Source organism: Crassostrea angulata, chromosome 3 (genome assembly GCF_025612915.1).
Source record: "Crassostrea angulata isolate pt1a10 chromosome 3, ASM2561291v2, whole genome shotgun sequence".
Classification (NCBI taxonomy): domain Eukaryota; kingdom Metazoa; phylum Mollusca; class Bivalvia; order Ostreida; family Ostreidae; genus Magallana; species Magallana angulata.
In genome coordinates, this window is record NC_069113.1 from 5827190 (window position 1) to 5849087 (window position 21898).

At 33.3% G+C, this 21898-nt stretch overlaps 2 protein-coding genes across 2 annotated transcripts; both read right to left on the reverse strand.

The window, feature by feature from the left end:
- Positions 1-2007: 2007 nt before the first annotated feature.
- On the reverse strand, positions 2008-6524 carry LOC128177759 (15-hydroxyprostaglandin dehydrogenase [NAD(+)]-like). The gene is made up of 7 exons (XM_052844602.1): positions 6325-6524; positions 3729-3852; positions 3533-3642; positions 3323-3419; positions 3132-3208; positions 2881-3029; positions 2008-2525 (listed from the first exon to the last, which is right to left on the reverse strand). The coding sequence occupies exons 1-7, from the start codon at positions 6415-6417 to the stop codon at positions 2396-2398; spliced, it is 780 nt and encodes a 259-aa protein (XP_052700562.1). The 5' UTR covers positions 6418-6524; the 3' UTR covers positions 2008-2395.
- An 8748-nt stretch (positions 6525-15272) lies between these two features.
- On the reverse strand, positions 15273-17040 carry LOC128177757 (uncharacterized). Its single transcript, XM_052844600.1, has 3 exons — positions 16514-17040; positions 16226-16356; positions 15273-16134 (listed from the first exon to the last, which is right to left on the reverse strand). The coding sequence occupies exons 1-3, from the start codon at positions 17038-17040 to the stop codon at positions 15830-15832; spliced, it is 963 nt and encodes a 320-aa protein (XP_052700560.1). The 3' UTR covers positions 15273-15829.
- Positions 17041-21898: the final 4858 nt, after the last annotated feature.

Below are 21898 nucleotides of genomic sequence, written 5' to 3' on the forward strand. Positions count from 1 at the left end.
CATTGCATTATATGTAAAAATATATCATATAATCAAAATCTTGCATTACATCATACGGCAGATATTCCCAAATACTAGTAACTCATTCATGGAAATGTTTTATACATATCAAATACTGCGTTAAATTTGAAAAAGTACATATGTAATTGTTGATCAGAGTTTTGCTTGAAATTAAGTCTTATTGAATATACATTGTAGTATGTAAATGACTATTTTCAAAAGTGTTGTTGCAACTTTAAATTGTAAATTCCATGTTAAGAAATCAACATTGCTGAAAACTAATTGTTTATCGACGTCACAACCAAATACAAACGTTGATCCGTTTTCAGATGAAAGATGTTTTTAAAAACCCGAACTTTTATTCATTTTCGTTTTTATATGGATGCTTGGGAATGTTAGAATATTATTCAGTGAAACCTGAAGATGTATATAATTAGATCTATGGTTGAAAATAAAATTATATGGACTTACACATAATTAATTTGATCGAAAGCGACCCCAAAAATGTTCAACGTAGTATTTAAACAGGTTCGAAAAACTTATTTATCTTAAACTTGGGGAGGGAGGGTACATGTGCAATTCAAAATACTTTCAACAAGCAAAAAAAAAAGATAGGGAGAAATAAGAAATAGAGAAATAGGGGCAGAATTTACCACCCTCAGACTCTTAATGCAAAGATATCACTGGTAATTTCGGCGATCATTAGAATGAATATTGCACGCTTTTGTGTATGATCCATCTTAATGCTCACTGTACTCAACGGAAGCTTTTTGTTTATATGAATAATACATTTTTAGAGTTTTATGGTAAGTCCCCAGACATTTAGTTTATTGCGTATAATTAATGCACGACAGAGCAGCACCACGTCTTCTGCAAACATGACATTTCATGGAGCTGTTTTCGGATCACTTTTTATTTGGCCATCGATTGGATTTCTGGCGTTATTTTGATTGTTCTGCATCCCCCGGGTCCCAGGAAGCAAGCAGACATGATAGATTGTTAGTACAGCGAGGAACTAAGGTTAGTAGTGAGTACATCACACTACTCGGGTCAAACTCTTTCTTCAATTCCAGATTGTCCATCATGGACTGCCTTACACATGGAGGTAATTAGATCGATACATCAATCCAAACAATGTCTTTACCGCCAATATCTGGTTGTAAACTTGATTCCCTTCATTAACGAACAAATTAGAGAAAATAATAAATCTTAGCCTTGAGTTACAGTGGGGAAATTGTGTGTGATGTTTGATATGTCTGCACTGCTAGGTCAGAGGTTTACCTTTCCAATGCTTCGTTTGTACACAGGCAAGAGGAAGGAAGGGGATTCAAAGAATTCAGAACATACTGGCGACTTTTTTCTTGTACGGTTAAGGCCAGGTGTAAGAGAATGATATTGAGAAATACATTAAAAACTATGTGACGGTACAGTCTCTCCATCCATTAGATATCATGTTTGAATTCTCACAAAATGGTTATTCCAACAACTTTGTCACAGGGCTTTTTTTTTTTTTGCTTATTTTTTTGTTTTGTTTTGTTTTTGTTTTTGTTTTTGTTTTTGTTTTTTTTAGGGGGGGGGGGGTTATAAATGAATACCAAAAGGTTTGTGTATTTCAATATTTTTGTAAAATATAATTGTTTGATAGGTGCCTTATGTGAGTACATATTTGTTATTCTTTAGATTTTCTCAATAGATTAAAAAAAAAAATAATCATTTTAATTTTCGGAACTATTTTTTTAAATTAAAATTTTAAATGATTGACCAGACTGTCTTTGGTATGTATTTATTCATAATTATATACCATATCAACTGAGACCAAATTTTAGTATCTAAAATACCCTATTTGAAGTTCAAAACAAAATCTTTTGTTTTGTTAACAAAAACCCCCCCAAAAAATCACTTAAAATAATTGAAAGCCGATATCGGTACCTGTTTTGTTAAGAGGTCTTTTAGTTGTTTTGAAGTTTCATGAATATTAATTCAAATACATATAAAATAAATATTACAAAGAAGCTGCAGAATTTTATTCATTTGATATTATGCAAAATTGTCTTTTAAATTGCGTAAAAAATCATGATCTTTTAATAAGAACAACAAATATGAGAAAAATATTTATCTCAAGTATCTCAGATGATTCATGTTGATTCAAAATATGTTATTCATCGCCTTTTGATGATGATGATGATGATGATGATGATGATGAACATCATCAGCATTATCAATAAGGCTTATTTCTTACATGTATAATTAAATTTATATCACAGTTCTTATATCAACACAAGTCCATTATGTTCAGTACGTGGAGAGTACAAATGCCTTCCTTCCTTGGTAGTCGGCGGGCACCTGTCGGTGGTTGGCGGCGGGCACCTGCCTTCCTGTGGCTGGCGGTAGCGGTCTACAGTTTGTTGACTTTACGCTGCCGGCCGTGGTACCGGATGCCGCGCTGTTTGGTGACGGCCATAACTCCGCCATTGTTGTCGTCGGTCAGGAGTAATTGCATGAAACCTTCCACAACAAACTCGACCCTAAATCAAACCCACGAATGATCTCAAAACGCTTTAATTTGTTAATATACAAGGTCTTTTATATTAAAATCAGTTTATGTATAATAAAGAAGATATGCTGATTTTGTTATATAATTTATCATTTTGGATATTTTTTACTTGTCTTGGCAATTCATCGTTGTATGTGAATTGAACATATTTAATTGTATATAACATATAAAGAGGATTAGAACAACTTACATGTTTATCGTTCTATGTGTCACTCAAAGAAATCAAAACGAACATCAAAAAGACCACTTCTTTCTTACAAAATTCAATAAAGTTCAATATCTATTTCTTGTTTTACTTTTAGATCAAATAAAATAACTTCACTCACGTATTCACACCCGTTGTTACAATTTCTTCGGCGAGTTTATTTCCGGAAATTCCGTCACTGTCCTGTCCCGAGGACAGCATGGAAGTGTCGGTAAATCCCGGACACAGACAGACAAACCTCAGGCCGCTCCTCCCGATATCAGGGTTCATCTGAAGCAATGATTCAAATTTTTTATACTTTTTTTTTATAATACTACCTCTTTAAAGTGGATGTTTCTTACTCCAAATTCGCTATAACTAGTATTAGCTTACAGCAACACTTCTTGTAAACCCGACCACACTGTATTTGGAGGCTACATACACAGGCATGAAAAACACCGGGGTCAAACCTATAGAAAATATTGGTGACCGTGCATGAAAATGAACGTCTCGTAAATATTTTAACATTTATGTTTAACATTTTTTATTCTCAAAGAAAGGTAATCCACTGGAAATTAAGATACCTGCTGTAGAAGCTACATTTACGACCACGCCCCCTCGACCGCCGGAAGACTTGCCCATGTATTTGTCTGCCAGTTTGGTCCCTTCTATAACTCCAATCTAAAATGAAAAATGTGTGTGTTTGCTCTCTCTAAATCGGTTAATAATAAAAAATCATCAGTTATCTAATTTAACTATAATTGGGCTACTTGACTAATTAATGACGAACTAACCACGTTGACCATGATGGTCGTTCTCCAGGACTCGTTTTCCAGCGCTACCCCCGCGTTATTGACGACTATGTCCAATCCCCCGAACCGAGCGATCGTCAGCTTAAACACGTCTGAAGAACATTACAGGAGCTTTACACCATGAACAATGCTTTAGCGTTTTCTTACAGTGTGTATGGGAATTTCAAAACAAGTTTACCTTCAAATTGATCATGATTAGTGACGTCACAGCGTAGAAACATGGCGACGTTGTCTCCGTATTTTGAGGTCCATTCTCGGACAGTTTTCTCGCCAGTCCTTGTGTTTAAATCGCATATGCAGACCTAGTAAATAGTTAAGAAAATAATATTACTTGATTTTGCATGATGAATATCGAAGTGTAAACTTGTAAATATAACAATATGCATTGTTATACTTTCGTGTTAAATACTGAAATCTGATTGGTTAAGACGCAGTTAATAATATTTACTATTACCCTCAGCGTTAGCAACGCACTTGGCAACGGGTAACATTAAAAAATGTTACATGCGCGAAAAGTATGCGCGTACGGTTCGCTGTAGAATTCACGTTATTCCTATATAAAAGCAGTAAAATTTTCTTAAAAATTTAAAAAAAGACATTCAGTATAACAAAATAAATAGTGCCTGTTTGGGAGGATAACAGTTGAAATTGACACCCCTCAAAAACCATTGTCAACCTCCGCTTCGCGTCGGTTGACAATGGTTTTCTCGGGGTGTCAATTTCAACTGTTACCCTCCCAAACAGGCACTATTTATATATTATATAATAGGTAGACAGTGCTATAAACTTATAGTCATATCTGTCTGAACTAGAAGTTTTCATATGAATAAGATTTAAGCGTATACAGTATCAAATGTCAAATATCGAAAATTTTTTAATCAAATCAACGTTATCCTAGTAAATAAAATAAGTGGGTGTCATTGTTTTAATGCAGTATAAAAAATTTAAAGCAGAATAAAAAAAAAGCACACGAAGAGACAATAAAGTTCAAATCAAAGCTGTGCAATTTGTATATTTTAATTGTGTCATTATCTACATGGCGTTGAAATAGACATTTTCCTGAAATTGAGAAAACATTTGTAACAATGTATCATAAAAAAAATAAGAAGAGGGAATTCCAAAATAAGAATTAAAAAATCAAAGATTGAAGTTGGAAAATCCAACATAAAAGTCAAAAAGAAAAAAACTTTTAAACTTGAAATTCCCAGAGCAAAATTCGAATGTCCAACTTTAATGTTAAAAATTTCAAGATCAAAGATGGAAATTCCAAGATAAAAATTGGATATTATAGGTTAACTTTAAAGTTGAAAATCCAAGATTAAAGTTGAAAATTTCAAAATTAAAGTTTAAAGTCCAAAAAAAATTCCAACTTTAAAGTTGAGAAATCCAAGATTAAAGTTGAAATTTTTAAGATTAAAGTTGAAAGTCCAACTTTAAGAATTTCATAACACTGCCGCGCCTAAAAGCGTTATACGTCGGTGAGAATAATAAAAAAAATGATAAAAAAAGATAATCTGTTTCACAATGCATACTTCATGTATTTGTCTCTTTGTCGTCATGTGTCGTCCATCGTTCGTCAACTTTTGAACATTTTTACTTTCTTCTTAGATCTCGACCGTTTTAAAGTTCTTGGTCAATTTGAGGTCTTGCATTTGTAGGAGAAGAGGATATAATTTGTAAAACATACTATCTGTATTTCCATGCAGTGGGTATACGTTTGAATATTTACATTTAGTGTATATTTCCCCTTATGTTTGCATTGGAAATCTGCGACACGTTCAATTTCCTGAGAATACAATTTCAAAATTACTTAGCCAATTTGATATGTAATTACTGCATTATATAACCAAAAAACATGTATAAAAAAAGTAAATCATACATCTACTCGTTAATTAAAAAAATGATTTCTCTCTATAATGTTTCTGGCACTATATCTTTAGTCGCGGTAGCGAACTAAATAACATGTTAAATTCAATGTATGTTCCATATCCCTGACTAAGAATTTAACGTATATAAAGGCGTTAAAGCAACGAGACGTATACTTCATACAAATAAACATCAATATGAATAAAAATATAAACATTAAATGCTTATTTTTTAGATGTCGGTCCTGTAACGCACCAAAAATAAGCATCCAATGCACTGTAAAATAAAGATTCAGTATATAAAAATAATTTCTTGGTATTTTGATGTTATTAGGGTGGGGTTTGTTAATAATGTAAATAATATAGGGAAAAGCATTAATTCACTATTTTTTACTTCTTTTTTTCTTCAAGCCAGGTCATTTATCAGGCAAACCGTGTGCATGTTTAGAATGTTAGCTAGGAGGTCTCTCTTCAAAGATATTGAAACTTATCGCCCCAGGGTTAGGAGTTTTGGTGTTAGTGTAAGGTTTTATTGCTCATATAGTAAACACCATTCATTCATTCATTAGAAGGCAAGCCGGAAAGAAAGCAAACGCATCTGACATTATTTATTCTTTAGGTTTAATGAAAAAATAGATCCACAAATTTATAAAGCAGGTGACTGTGTCGGAAAGTGAAACTAACATTTAACTAACTAACTAACTAACTAACATTTAAAAACTGTCTGTCTTGGGTTATCTATCATTCTACAAAACGCATATATCCTTTTAATAAGCTATTGGCATCATTATAAGCAACACCTTATTCAAGACAAGTTTTTATAAACTAAAATGGCGTCTATTCTATGAATCTTTCACCAGCCTGGACTATTATCAGGTGGTCATCACGGTCCACGGGCCTCGTCCTTACCTTCGCCTTGTTCTTCAGCAGTTCCTCGGAGAAAGCCTTGCCCAGACCCTGCGCCCCTCCCGTCACCAGGGCAACCTTACCCTCCAGTAACATCCTTATACACACACTGTATACCTAACGCGCTGTAAAAGTCTCCACTGGTCGAGTTTATGTGGGTGATTAAAACATTTGTGGGTCGAGATTCAGGTCGATATATTAGAGTTATCTCTCTTTGTCAATGAAACCATGTATGGAAACACGGAAAATTATCAATCAAATTAAAATTTGATGTTCATGATTTGCTACCGCTACTCTAATCCCGCTGACCCCCCCCCCCCCCCTCTAGATCCGCGCATGTGCTTATTATCTTTCAAACGGTTTAAATGGACGTGAGCCTTCAGGTGTTCTCAGGCACGTCGGGGGGGGGGGCCGGGGGGGGGGGGGCATGTTTACTGTATCTTAGCTTAACAAATTCATGCGCTGATCCAGATCCCCTCTAGATCCGCGCATGAAATCACATATCGAACAACCCCTGTGTATCAAATTGCCGTTTAACACAAACTACATAAACTCATATATTTTGTTAAAATCGCTCAATTTTTGCTAAAAAAAAAATTTATCCGTCTTTCTTGTGCTTAAAAATTCTGAAAAAGGTTAATTTGGTATAGTATTAAATATACATGAATGTTACAATGTGACGTACATTTTCCTCAATTATCAAAATCTTTCAATACCATCACACAGCAGATTTATCGCGTATTTTACTATTTTGTAATAAATTATTACAAATTCATATGGCGTCTTAATAGTTGTAAGTTTTGATCAATTTTTTTTTTCAATTTTAATGGTGAAGACCTCGTAAGTTGTTAGAACTTGTATCCTTACCATTTGTGTATGTATGTGTTATATATATACAATAAAATATGTTCGAATCAAATCACATAGCAGATAAAATGTCAGAGGCATATGATGGAAATGAACAACGTTAAGAAATTCTATACAGACCATATACTGCGTTAAATTTGAAAAAGTGATCAGAGTTTTTCTTGTTTGCTTCAAATAAAGTTATATTGAATGTACATATACAAAGTAGCATGTAAATGATGACCAATTCCAAAAGTGTTGTTGAAACTTTGTAAAATCCATGTTAAGAAATCAACGTTGTTGAAAATTACTGTAATTGTTTTACATCGACGTCACTGTCATGTTGTAAAATTTGTATTAACACCCACCCAGTCAATTCAAAATTTACAACATGACATCATTATCATATGCAAACGTTCATCCGTGTTGAAACAGAGTTGCTTGTCTATTAGGTCAACCTACTAATACGTAATTTGTGGGTTTAAAAATTATATTAAAATACACGCTTAAATAAATTTTTACAAATCAAATTTTGCAATTCAAACTTGTTTACAGACCTTTAAAATTAAAAAAAAAGTGTTTTTAAAACTCGACTTTTTATTCAATTTAGTTTTTTTTATATCGATGTTCGGGAGTATCAGAATATTATTCGGTGTTCAGATGTCTATAATTAGATATATAGTTGAACAAAAATTATATCCATAATTAATGAAATGCTTGATTATTGGCGGCGGAAAAGGTAAAAAATGCTTGATTATTGGCGGCGGAAAAGGTAAAAAAGACGTTTATGCATAACGAACAACTAGTTTTTAAAAACATACTTAGATACGAAATAGACCAGCTTAAAACAAAACCAACATCCTCGTTTGGAAAGTCAACAGACACCAATGCAAAACAAGCGATCGCCGATGCAAAACCAACAGTCATGCACTAAATAAACGCTAAATGGCGTAAAAAAAGAGGTAAAAAATCGAACCCTGGAAAAAACGTAATCCTTCCACTGCTACGTTTGTACACAAATACATGTAATCTTGGCTAGGGATGCCAACTGTCAAAGACTTTAGAAGAACATTGAGAATTTTTTCTTGTTCGGTTAAGGCCAGGTGTAAGAGAAGGTTAATGAGTATTACATTAAAACTACATGACAGAACAGTCTTTCTTTCCATTAGATATCATATTTGAATTCTCACAAAATGGTCATTCCAACAACTTAGTCACTCTCAATAAAGATAGTGAAAGATAATAACACAGAAAAATATATAATAAAACTTATATTGTCTATTTAGTTGCTTGGAAGTTTCATGAAAAAAAAAATAAAAATATACATATATATATATATATATATATATATATATATATATATATATATATATATATATATATATATATATAAACATTAAAAAGTAGATTTTTTTTTTAAATCCATTTGAAATTATGCAAAATAATCTTTTAAATTGCGAAAAAAACATGATAATTTAATGCGAGTACAACAAATATGAAAAGAGGTTTTTCAAGTATCCCAGATGGTCATGTTGATTAAAAAAATGTTATTCATCGCCTTCATCAACAAACTCAACCCTAAATCGTGCAAAAAGATTGAGCTTTTGTTATTGTGCAAAGTCTTTAATTTGATATTAGACATTAGGTTGATATTGAACGTAGTAAACCCTAAGTTACGTGTATTCCTTTTTTGTAACATGTCTTTTTGGATATTTTACTAGTGTTGATAGTTGATCGTTCTCCGTGTTGCTTGGTGGAATTTGAATCAACATCAAAAAAGATCATTTCTTTCGAAAAGCTCAACATCTATTTCTTGTCTTATCAACTTTTTAAAGGTGGCGTATTTTTAGTGAATAACAATAATAAGATCTGATTATTTGCTTCATTTCTTTACTTAAAGATAGGACTTTCACACAAATTACGCTTTATAAGTCAATCGCATAACAAAGATACAAGAAATCAAAAATTAATTTGTTTATTTGTAAAAAAATACCAAAGATTTGAATAACCCCGCCGAAAACTGGTCACGTAACATCCATCTCGGTCTATCAACAACAATGGCGACGATGAGAAAGATAGGTATACCGTTACGTTTGACAGATTTGGCATTAAAAAAAAAAGTAGATGCAGACTGATAAGGATAGTAACAAAGGGAAGATACCAAGTAGATTGATGGAATAGGAATTAAAGGCGATTTAAACTAAAGTTTCAATCATGTAGTTGTTGGGGTTTTGCTATACTCTGTCCCAAGATATACTGGATTTACATCTTGCTTAATTGCATGATATTTATAAATACCTCAGGGTTCAAACGATGTTCATTCAAAAGTATGAAAAATTTCCAAGATTTCTCAGTCGAAACGACCCTGTTAGCTTATCAGGTTTCAATACAATACTAAAAAATGTGATGTCTACAGGGATTTTGCATTGCAGTAAGCCCGGATGATAACGATGTAAAATTGCGCGATGTATTCCGAGTGTATTCCGAATGGAGAAAAGATGTAAACATTCCCAATTATAAATCTCCGTAAGGAAACTTTTTTCGTTCCTGTGAATTTTTCCGAGTGAAAGATGATAATGAGTCGATGATATTATCTTGGAAATTATCCCTTTCATCTATTTCAAATGCACTTCTTTCACAGGTATGTGTATTTTTATCAAAAATCGTCCAAATGTGCTGCATAAATATCTTGGGACAGACTATAGTCAGGTTCGTGATCCATGTGTTCCGTGTCTTTACTTTAAAAGTGATAAACCACAAGGGGATTTTTGTTTAGAGAAATTTTTTAATAAAGAATAAATAAACACTCTCGGTACATGCATCCCTCAAAGAGAGGGGGTATTTACTCCGTTTACCGTGTCGATGATGCTAAAAATCGTGTTTTATCTTCATTACACATAATTAACAATTTATATCGTTCTATATTAATGAATTTCAGAGTAATAATGCTTCGAGTATCATCTGGTATAAGAATTATCTAATTTACATGATTGTAATTTGTAAAAACTGTTCGTCCGTCCTGTTTTCAATGCTAGGTTTTCCCGCACTCATGCACAGTGGGGTTATAAATGGCAGGTCACATTACACGAAATCCTTGGTCTTTGTATATTTGTCATGTTTTAAATACAAAACTTACTATATAGAAACGGTACGCCGATTTACCCAAATGGACCCAGAAAAACCCCAACAGTAGATACTAGTAAGAAGCAGTGATTTAATCATACAAGAATGAAAATATATATAGGCCTATATATACATGTAGGGCTTCTGAAAGCTGTAAAAGACTTAGTTGCTGACAATTTAATTCCTCGAGAGTGAATGAACATTTACGTATTTAAACATTGAATTTATAGTTTAGATAGACCTAAGTTATAAGAATAAGACTTAAAATCCAACTTTTCTCGTGCTCATCGGCCCTTGAATATTTAAAATGAAATGGATATAAAATCTAAAAATAACCCCTTCATTGGGTTTTTTTTTTTTGGAGGGGGGGGGGTTTAAAATTTTATTTTTGATTTATACTTTTTTTACTTCAATAATATTCAAATTACGTTCGTTACTACACACTCAGTCATTTAGCAGTCAGGGTTCTTTATCGTTCCAAAGCCTGTGTGTCGTGGCGCAGACACCCAGTGCATATTTAATTTTCTAAAATTTAGTCTCAAAGTATTTAGTAGTTAAAATAAAGTATTTAGTAGTTTAAAGTAAACGTTGCTATTGCTATCTTAAATTAAGGATACTGACCCTAACTACACATGTAGTTATGGCCGTTCTGCTACAAAATTATTATGCTATGAAAATGATTTTTTTCTTATTGCTGCAGAGGGGGTGGGATGGTGTTTGTGGAGGGGGTACGCTACGTTCCTCTGAATAAATTTTCTCCTTTTCATCCAAGAGGGCACTTGATAACTTATATGAAATAAAATCTACAAATAAATTACAAGAGATCTTTAAAGCTGCTTGGTCCGATCAGGGACGTATATACCCTATATAGTATATACGTCCCTGGTCCGATTTTATATCAAATTTTATGCACGCTTTTAAACGATGGCTATGCTGAATATATGTATAATAATAGACATTGCAGTAGTTTTACCCGTCAATTATGCCAAATTTCAATGAAGAAAAATGCGTACAAAATTTGCTAACAAAACAAACGACATTAAAAGGTACCGCGTTATTTCGCCTCATGTTAAATTTCACCCCTGGCGACGAGACGGGAATGGTTGTATTACGACTTTGACATCGCTCTAAATAAAGGTCGAAATGATCAGACAAATTACAAATAAACATGTGTACGTTTTGTTCGCTAATATTTCCAAAGTCTGCTTTCTTTACAATCGATGCATAGCATGCGGGTTGAATAACCCCAATCATTCGGGGGACGAAACCAAGCGGTTTCCTTTTCTAAACATTCCCGTGATGCATTTTGGTTTGTTTTTTCGTTTGCCCAAAGAGAAATTATTTTTATTTACTTTAAATATATCTAACTTTGAAAGGAGACTGATTCTGCTGGTGTAAATAGGAGAAAGTCCATAACTTTCTGAGATAAATGATTTGTATGGAACAAATTTTGATACTGTAATTACAAAATAAATTGGACCAAGCAGCTTTAACCCCTTTAAAGACCTTCTCCATCTTGATATAGATGTTTTTATGAAATGTTTGTTTTAGGTAATTGTTCAGACAGAGGGTATAAATCAGAAATATGTCATAATAAAAACGCACACAAATAAGAGAGGGGAACTGTATTCGCCGATTTCAGAATTATTATAAAGAAAGGCAAACACTTTTGGTAGAATCGGTACTGTCTTCAGGGTTTGCCCCATACATGTAACTTACTAATTTTTAATTAAATGAAATAATTCGACAGCATGAGTGTTGGTTTTTGTAAACAGTTAAATGTATGATCATGTTACATATATTTTCGTTGTAAGTATAGAATAGGCGTGAAAATAGGTTGAGAAGGAAATTTACGCTCATTCCGTTCTGTTCCGTTGAATACCAATATCCACAGGGGTAATAATATATTGCGGAACGTAACGGAACCAGAATCTTACAAATAAGTCAAGTACTGCTGACATTGTAATTTTAAAGATGGTATGCTTTGGAATGCGTTTCGTTTGTTTTAAATCTCTAACTAATAGAGAATATTTTTTGCTAGCTTAAACTAGTTAGTAAGTTCTGCCGTGAAAATACTGTAATATGTTAATATTAGAGTAGTAAGTAATATAATTATGTATATTTTTCTTTAAACAACGAATTTAAACAATAAAATTAAAGATCAATCTTATTTTGAAATGAAATGAATAAAAACAAAATAAATCATTATTTTTAAATTTCTATTTTCCCATTGGATGACCCTTTACTGGTTCCGTTCTGTTCCACAAAGTTTCAATAACCCCTGGATACATTTGGGTAAGCTTACCGTTTCCTTGTATATAGAAAGGCCGATGTATCCGTGTTCGCGTAACGAAATGATGTTTCACCTTAAAGTAATGGAGCATGTACATCATGAAATAGAGAACTGGCCTACAGCAAAGACTTATTCACATCTCGTTATTAATAACGTAATGGACTTTGACATAATGTAATGGTAATTTGACATAATGTACCTATAGTCTAATGCTATAAGGCAGCCATGGCGTTCCATTCTATAGAATGTATCACGTAAAACGCGGTGGCACCGAGACCAGCAACATGGATATGATATCGAGGATCTACTACCGAGGTACTGGCGTGGAAGGACATTATTTGATAAAAACGTGAGGATCTCCCTTTACGAAGGATTACTTTGAAACGCTACCATATACCGGTATAAACGCCGAAATTTTAAATAAACTTTTTACTTCATGATCAGTTAACCGTGTTAAAAAAAATAATCACATGAACTTCAAGGTGTAATGTTTGAATGGGCGTGATATTGAACACTATTCCTGTTTTCCTGATGACGAATCAACTTTACTATCATAATGCATTATAACTTACTTGACAAAAAAAATAAAGCTGCGGAAAAGCAGCAATAATGATAGATATGGTAGCAATCGATGTACTTTGTTCTGAATAATTCAAAACTCTTAAAGCTTTTTCATCTTCAAAAGCTTCAAATTGATTAGCATCTATGCATTTCAGAAGAATCATACAGCATATTAGAGTGTTGTTATTAAATGTATCAGAAAATTACATTTTTAAACGCAAGTAATGGATGATGATCATAACTATAAGCAACTATCTATGTAGCTTGCTCTATTTCTCTCAAAACCTTATATGATCGAGAGAGTTCTGTCTTCAATGATTTATATTTGCTTTTCTTATTCCTTTACTGTATGAAATGGCTATGTTGTAGAAATCTAGTTCCCCCCCCCCCTCCCGATAGTTAATGGAACAAATAGACTTTTTTTGAAATTAATCCACCTTTTTGATTAAGGACCCACCGATATAAATCTGATAATCACTCCCTGTAATGATGAACTATCTACCGATCCAAATCGTTACCCCAAGCTGAATTATCAGACATTTTGTTGGCTTTTTAATTGTTTCTAGAAATCAACAGACTCTTTTACATTTTTTTTGTTACCCTCTTCCCGCCAACATGTGAGATTCCCAACATATTTAAGGTATAAGAAGTAAGGTAGGTAATGAATATTTAACTTTTTCCTTAAGCTTGCGAATGTGCTCAGTAAATTTTGGAATTCTACTGAATAACTGTATATCAATTGTGATTCTGCTAGCTTGATTAACAAACTATTAAGATCACTCGTGTAAATAACATAATATCGATTATAAATGAAATAACAGTTGACGTTGCACAAAACACAAGCACACAAGCGCTGGAATGATATGCACATACGCAAGATGTTTGAATTGATGAAATGGTTTGTTAGTTTGCTTCATTTATCCTAAAAGAATAAAGAAACGGCAAGTATATTTCATATTCTAAAAATTTTAAAAGATTCCGTTCCGTTCCGTTAAATACCAATATCCACACGGGTATTGGTATTTTGCGGAACGGAACGGAATCAGAAGAAAATTATTTATAACTATGTTACCGACATTTGTTATATCATCTTTTATTCTAATTTATTTAAAATAAGGTTATCAAGTATTTTAATTATCGATGTTATCCCTGCGCTGCAAATGCACTTGGTATAATATAAATTTTACTTGATATAAGCATTGTGTTTTTGCTAACTTGATTAACCAACTAGTTAGATCTGCCGCGACAATAATATGAAATGGATCAAAAAATGAAATGCGAGTTGTCGTTGTACACAATACACGCACACAAACATTGAAATTAATAATCAGCACATACACAAGATGACTGAATTGTTATGAAAGCTTGCTTCATTCACCTCTAAAGAATCTGAAAAAAATCAAGGAACGACGAGTAGTTGTTATATTTTTCATTATCTAAAAAGTTTGAAAGATTCCGTTCCGTTCCGTTAATAACAATATCCACACAGATAATGGTATTTTGCGGAACGGAACGGAATCAAAAGAAAATTATTCAGAAGAGAAAATGCTTAAGTAATTTTCATCGATGTTACACATACTGATTTCGCGTTTGGTTTAAATCTCAATTTTATATGTACAGTCTCAATTTGACATCTTAAAACAACTAGTGACTTTAGGTTTTCTCGGAAAAGAAGCGTGTAATGATTTATAGAGAAAAGAGTAGCGTATTTTATATAATACACAGTGCATTTAAACATCAACATTTAAAAAACAATTTTCCATTTACAATAGGTTTAATTGAAATAATGGCGTTTTTTTCCTAAATTGCATCCCCGTTGGGTGCCTCTTAACTGGTTCCGTTCCGTTCCGCAAAGTACCAATAGCCATTGCAACGCAAGAGTTTTTGCTCAGCATGACTTTTTTTATTACATGCCACCTGTCTCGAGTAATACAGAGAGAATGATTCTTGTCCTCAAACGAAGCGTGCTTACACCAATGATTGCTTTTACATGTGGTGAAGTCTAAAATTAAAGAGGAAATGTGCGTTTAAGGGAAAATATCGAAGTTAAATATTCAAAATGTACAATGTACATGGTAGAAGGTATGTAGCTGCCAAAAAAACCAAAAGCACATAAAAGGTTCTTTATTGCATATTCTTCTCATGTGATACATGTAGTTTAGCCGTATAAATTCCGCTACCGAAGGACAAAAGTGTTACAGGTCGGTAATGCTGAGATGTTATATTAAAAATGTTCAAGAAACAATATAACATGTATAAACGACGCCCTGTGTCATCATTTAGGCATGTCCGTCTACATCATTAAAATGCTCCATCACATTCATCTGAGCTTGTAAAACAATTTTTGAAGTCGGAGAAGGTCACCGTCTTGCCACACCCACCATACTCTCCAGATTTAGTCCCATCCGATTTTCCTTTTTCAAACTTAAAAATTTCTTATCTGGTCGTCGTTACAAGTCCTTGACAAGCCCTTGCCTCGCCATCAGTCAGTGCTCGTGGGTCAGCGTACAGTAACGCAATGGATTTAAAAATTGAAAAAAAGTATTTCAAACCGCGGAGAATACTTTGACGGGAAGTAATGTTAATTTCACTATTTAGGTCAAATGCTTTGAAGATACCGTACAAAGCACATTACATATCTAACAACCCTCTTGGCATTGCAGACGGTATACTAAGAACAGATAGTTACTTTACTTCAGTAGCCTCGGTGTTTGACTTCGAAACACAAACGACAGTCGGCTTGGGTGCAGATTTACGAGCCTTGTTTCTGCGCATGATCAAGAAAACAATTCCATTCAAAATTCCACCGATGTTTGTAAATGAAGTCACAAGCAGAAACATTGCCAAAGGGACATTCTCGGCGATCATGCCCCAGATCCCGTTTACCGCGGCAGCCCACCACTGGATGAAAAACACCAATACAAACAAAGACATATTTTTAGCAGCCTGTGTTGATTTTCTATCCGAGTTTGCCTTTTTTCCAATAGTGCCTATATGAAGGAAAGAAAAAAATAAACAGATTAGACGTATAAAACAATTAAAAAGTGTTGATTTGGTATATAAGAAAAACGTTTTTAGTACCTTCCAGTCTTTTTGTTTCGGTCCGTATCTTTGACCAAGTGAGAGAGTAGATAACGGAGTTCAGGATGATGACGATTAACACCGGAACTGTCAACACAAAGAGCGTCGGCATTCTGCCTGTTACTCCGCAGCTATGAAAAAAATGTATAATACTTGAAACAGTTTATGGGTTTTTTTAATGATACAACTTAATATTGGATTAATTTTTTTGTATAAAAACTTAGTCGATTTTCTTATGACCAGGAACTCAGACCAAGCAGCTTTATTAGAATAGTTTTTTCATCTTACTATGCTCCCGTCGGTCCAATTGTGTCTACAACAGTGACGATGAGGCACTCAATAAAGGGAAATCCAAATGTTAGCAGTAGCAGTTTCCAATCATACTTGCCGAGGTCTAAGTTTTTACCAAATTTCATCAACACAAACGCATTGATAGCAATCAGTGACACAAGCAACATCTGGGCAGAAATAAACATGAAGACCATAAAACCATAGTATTCACATAATTCTATTGGATGAACATGGTCTTTGACAATCGCCATGTGAAAATGATCCATGAAGTGCACCATGTTGAACAGGCCGTCACACAAAGCCAGATATACCACAAAACACTCGCACTTGGACCACGATTTAAAGAAAGTTTTCGCCGACTTTGTTCGAAAGGACACAAAAATCACAGAAACCGCCGAAAACAGGCTACTGAGGATACACGTTATTGCTAGAGAATGGATAACGTAAAACGCAGGGGTACCCAGACCCGCAACAGGGACATCATATCGAGGATCTACTACCGAGGTACTGGCGTTGAAGGACATTTTGTAGATATAAAGCTCAAATGCACAGTTAGGCTTATTTTTATACATCATTACCTTGAATCGATACCGAATAAATTAGTGAAGATTTTGACACTTTTATTTTGATATTGATTTCTCTAAATAAAATGTCTTGATCGGTAGAAAACAAGCGTAGTAGAAAGGTGGTCAAATAGAGATTGATCAATTGTTGGGCATCCTATTGAAATAAATAAACAAAAGGAATTTATTTTTTTGGAAAACCAAGTTTAGAACGAACGTTTTTTCTTTGAAAATTTGAATTCAATGTAGAAAAAAACGTGTATTAAAACTTGTTAAATATTTAGAAAAATAGATAAAACACTTCAGCTTAACCGCTACAATGTATGATTAAAAAACGATTGACGTATGAATGCAATCCATTGTCTTAAAATTCTTGAAAAAGCGAGTCTTCCGGGCGTACAGATGATAAATTTTGACAAGATTATTTCTAAAACTCTGAAGTCCTTGCTGCAAATGAGAAGCTTAATATGTATATGTATGTGTAAATTAAACCTGTGAACTGTTTTCTTGGATATCCGAAGGAAGAGCAAAATGAGGACAAGGCAGCATCTATAACATTTATGAAATAATGTTACACGAGTCACAAACAATGGTTCACGAGTAGATAAAACTAACATGGTGGTGCAGTTGGTCTAATGAAATTAAAACGTTTGCCCTATTAAATGTCTTTTTTAATGGTTATGTTTCCTTTAATTTATAGTGTGCGTGGCTCTTTAGCTGATACAGCTGGACATCGCTCCATCAAGGATGTTTTGTACCATGCACTAAGTTTAGTTGCAATTGGTCCAACAGTTCCGAAGATTAACAGATGTGAAAAATTAACACCAATGAATACGCACAAATGACCACAACGGTGTGACGACAGCCAGCTCTGAGCCAAGGATCATGAAAGATCTTAGATTTATATCAAAGTTCGTGCATTTTTAAAAAGGAAATTTGAGAAAAAACTATAAAGTTGTCTTATATTCTCCCTCACTACGTTCGTCCGAATATAAAACAATAAAGTGCTAAATGAATAAAACCAACAAGTACTACATAGGTACGCTGCTCGCTAGCGTTGTTTTATTTATACACAAAAACAAATATTAAACAACCCTCTGTCAGCCAAAAATCAACACTTTCCATATCATTTGCAGCCATTTTAACTACTACTACTAGCGAGCGAGCTTAGAGTGCCACGCTACCGCATGGTCCTACTATTTTTATTACCTGACCACGTGACCCGAAACCCATTCGAGTACGTATGAAAACCCATCACGCACATAATTTTAAGTCGGATTTTCAATATTATCAGACACGAAAGACAAGATACATTTTATCAAATATAAATCAAAGTTATTGAATATAATTCTCAAGTTTAGGAATAAGAAGGTGATTAACGGGATTTTAAATTTTTAATTACAATTTTAAATGCAAACAAGGTTAGCTGTATAAAAAGCAAAGAAAGCCAGACAGCGGAATATTAACTATAGATAAAGAAGTATACACAATGTATTAAAATACAAGATGAAAAGTTTAATTTCCAGAACCCACATAATATGAGGGTGTACATTTAGTTTCCTCATTTATTTTTTATGACTATATTTAAGGTGTACACATGTATGGCTACAAATCTACTTACCGGTATTTTATTGAAATAATCTACAGCAACTGTGCATGCTGTCATAAATTGTAACTTTGCAGAGATTGCTCTCTGAATTTCATGGTCCATTGTCGCAAACCACAGCAAATATATTTCCTCTCCAATCTCACTAAGAGAATTGGGAAGTGCGCGGTATATAATTATGCGGAATCCGTACTAATATGACGATGTGCAGTTTAACCTAGAAACTGACAAGTTCCATAACTTCTCCGAATACCTCATACACGGACTGTTTCATTCCTTCCCAGAATTCTAATTTACGCAAGCGAATTTGAAGTTTCATTCTAACTTAATAAATCAGCCGCAAGCTGACTAAAACCCAGGTATTATTATCATCATAATTTCTTTGAAAGATTTAAAATACAATGTTTATTCTTGATATCAATGTTTAACTATTTACATTTTTCACTATTTACTATCTAAATGTTTTCTCAAAATAATCTCTCCTCACTAAACACGGCTAAACTGTTTTATGGTCAATTGATACTCCTAATCGTGTTTACACGTATTTTAAGAAAATGTAACCCACCTATGTGTAAACATAAATTTTTGATCTAATATAATTCTTTTTCCAAATGTGTAATCGTCACAGTGCAAAAACCAATTTACACACCAAATTATAAAGAAAAATAGAGTACGTCAACTCCAACAGAAATTATATGGAAAAGTAAAGCACAATGAATATCTATTAGTTCATACATGTATTGATGTAAATCATTCCGCTTTTCTCTGTATTAAAATGATTTTGATACTCAAATACAAGTGTAGTTTTTTTTCAAAACTCATTATTTTTACTTATGTCCCTCACAAATCCTAAAGAATTGAATGATATCGCGATCCTTTAAGAAAACTAGGACTTGTCTTGGAATTGTAATTTTTAAAAAAATCATCTGAAGTTTGGCCTATATTGTAGTACATATCTTTTAGACCGCGTATACACGTACATGTAGGGTGCAAGGGAATTCGTCTGGAACTGCATCTGTCATGTGCAGTATGAACAGGGTGAAAGAATATTGGACTAAAAAATACAAAGGTTATGGTTCAAGCGGGTCGTAAGGTTAAAACAAAGGATGGGCTTGCCGTATTCACGGGTTTTGGAACGCAGTTTGCAGTTCGTTATTCGCAATTGAAAAGTAAACTGCGTTCTAGAACGCAGTTCGCAATTCAAAATTTATAATTCATATATGCGGCCTGAAATTTTTTGGGTCTTCTAATAGTGGTACACCACTACCACTGTGAATATATGGTGAAGTGGTCATCTCTAGTTTCAATTGCAAATAGTGTTGAATAAGTGGGGCCCGAATCTAAAAACCTAATGATGACCACATTAACATTTTTTCACGGTGGTATACCACCAGAAGATGACCCTGAAAATGTCAGGCCCCAAATATGAATTATAAATTTTGAATTGCTAACTGCGTTCTAGAACGCAGTTCACTTTACAGTTGCGAATAGCAAACTGCGCTCCAGTGGTAAATTTTAAACAATTTATCAATTTTAAAGTTGAAGACCTCGTTAGTAGTTAGAACTTGTGTCCTTACCATTGTATGTGTAATATATATATATATATATATATATATATATATATATATATATATATATATATATATATATATATATATATATATCTTCAAATCAAATCACATAGCAGATAAAATGTCAGAGACATGTCATGTAAATGACCAACATTAAGAAATTCTATACAGACCATATACTTATACTAGTACTGCGTATAATTAATAAAATTGATTAGAGTTTTGCTTAAAATAAAATTATATTGAAAATACGTGTACAAAGTAGTATGTAAATGACTAATTTCAAAAGTGTTGTTGAAACTTTGTAAAATCCATGCTAAGAAATCAACGTTGTTGAAAATTAATTGTTTTATATTGACGTCGCCATCAAATACAAACGTTGATCCGCGTTGAAACAGAGTTGCTTGTCTATTGCCTCAACCTACTAATACGTAATTTGTGGTTCAATAATCATAATAAAATACACGCTTAAATACATAGTTACCGATCAAAATTTGCAATTCAAACTTGTTTACAGAACTTTTAGATAAAAAAAATGTTATTAAAACTCGACTTTTTATTCATTTTCGTTTTTATATCGATGTTCAGGAGTATCAGAATATATTATTCAGTGTTCAGTGAAACTTGCAGATGTCTATAATTAGATATATAGTTAAACAAAATATAAATCCATAATCAATGTGATGCTTGATTATGGGCGGCGGAAAAGGTAAAAAAGACGTTTATGCAAAACGAACAACTAATTTTTAAAAACATACTTAAATACGAAATAGACTAGCTTAAAACAAAACCAACACCCTCTTTTGCAAAGCCAACAGACACCGATGCAAAAACTAACGATCACCGATGCAAAACCAACAGACATTCACTGAATAAACGCTAGATGGTGTGAAAAGAGGTAAAAAAAAAATCCGAACCCCGGAAAAAACGTAATCCCTCCACTGCTACGTTTGTACACAGGTACATGTAATCTTGGCTAGGGATGTCAACTGTCAAAGAACTTAGAAGAACACTGAGATTTTTTACGGTTACGGCCAGGTGTAAGAGAAGGTTAATGAGTATTACATTAATCAAAGTACTGAAGTACTGACGGGAGTTGATTTTATCGATTATCATTGATTCAAAATGAACGATATATGTGATTTTACATGGCAAATAGTATCAGTAATCGAAATATTTCTGAGAAATTGTATGGATCCAGGCAAAATTGAACTCTTGTCTTGTTCAACCAAACGCTTTGCTGTCTCCGTTTATCTCCGACAAGCAATAGAGACTCTGTTTTGTCGGATATTAACGGAGACAGCCAAGAGTCTGGTTGAACGAGACTACATCGAACTCTAGCGTAGGAATACATACGACTTTAAAAAATATCTAAACTGTTTGTACAATTTAAAATATTATTATTTTCATGGTATTTATACATAAGTTTTCTTCAAAAACAATGTTTCAGAATATATAGCATCGAATTTATCTATTATTTTCAAGAACTAAGTGTTGTCAGCGGTATTGATTTATTGTGAGGTCCAAACACTGTTTCACTTTCGCCTTGCACGAGTAAGTGCATAGGAGAGTTGATTAAAATCAACTCCCAAAAACTACATGACAGAGCAGTCTTTCTTTCCATTAGATATCATATTTGAAT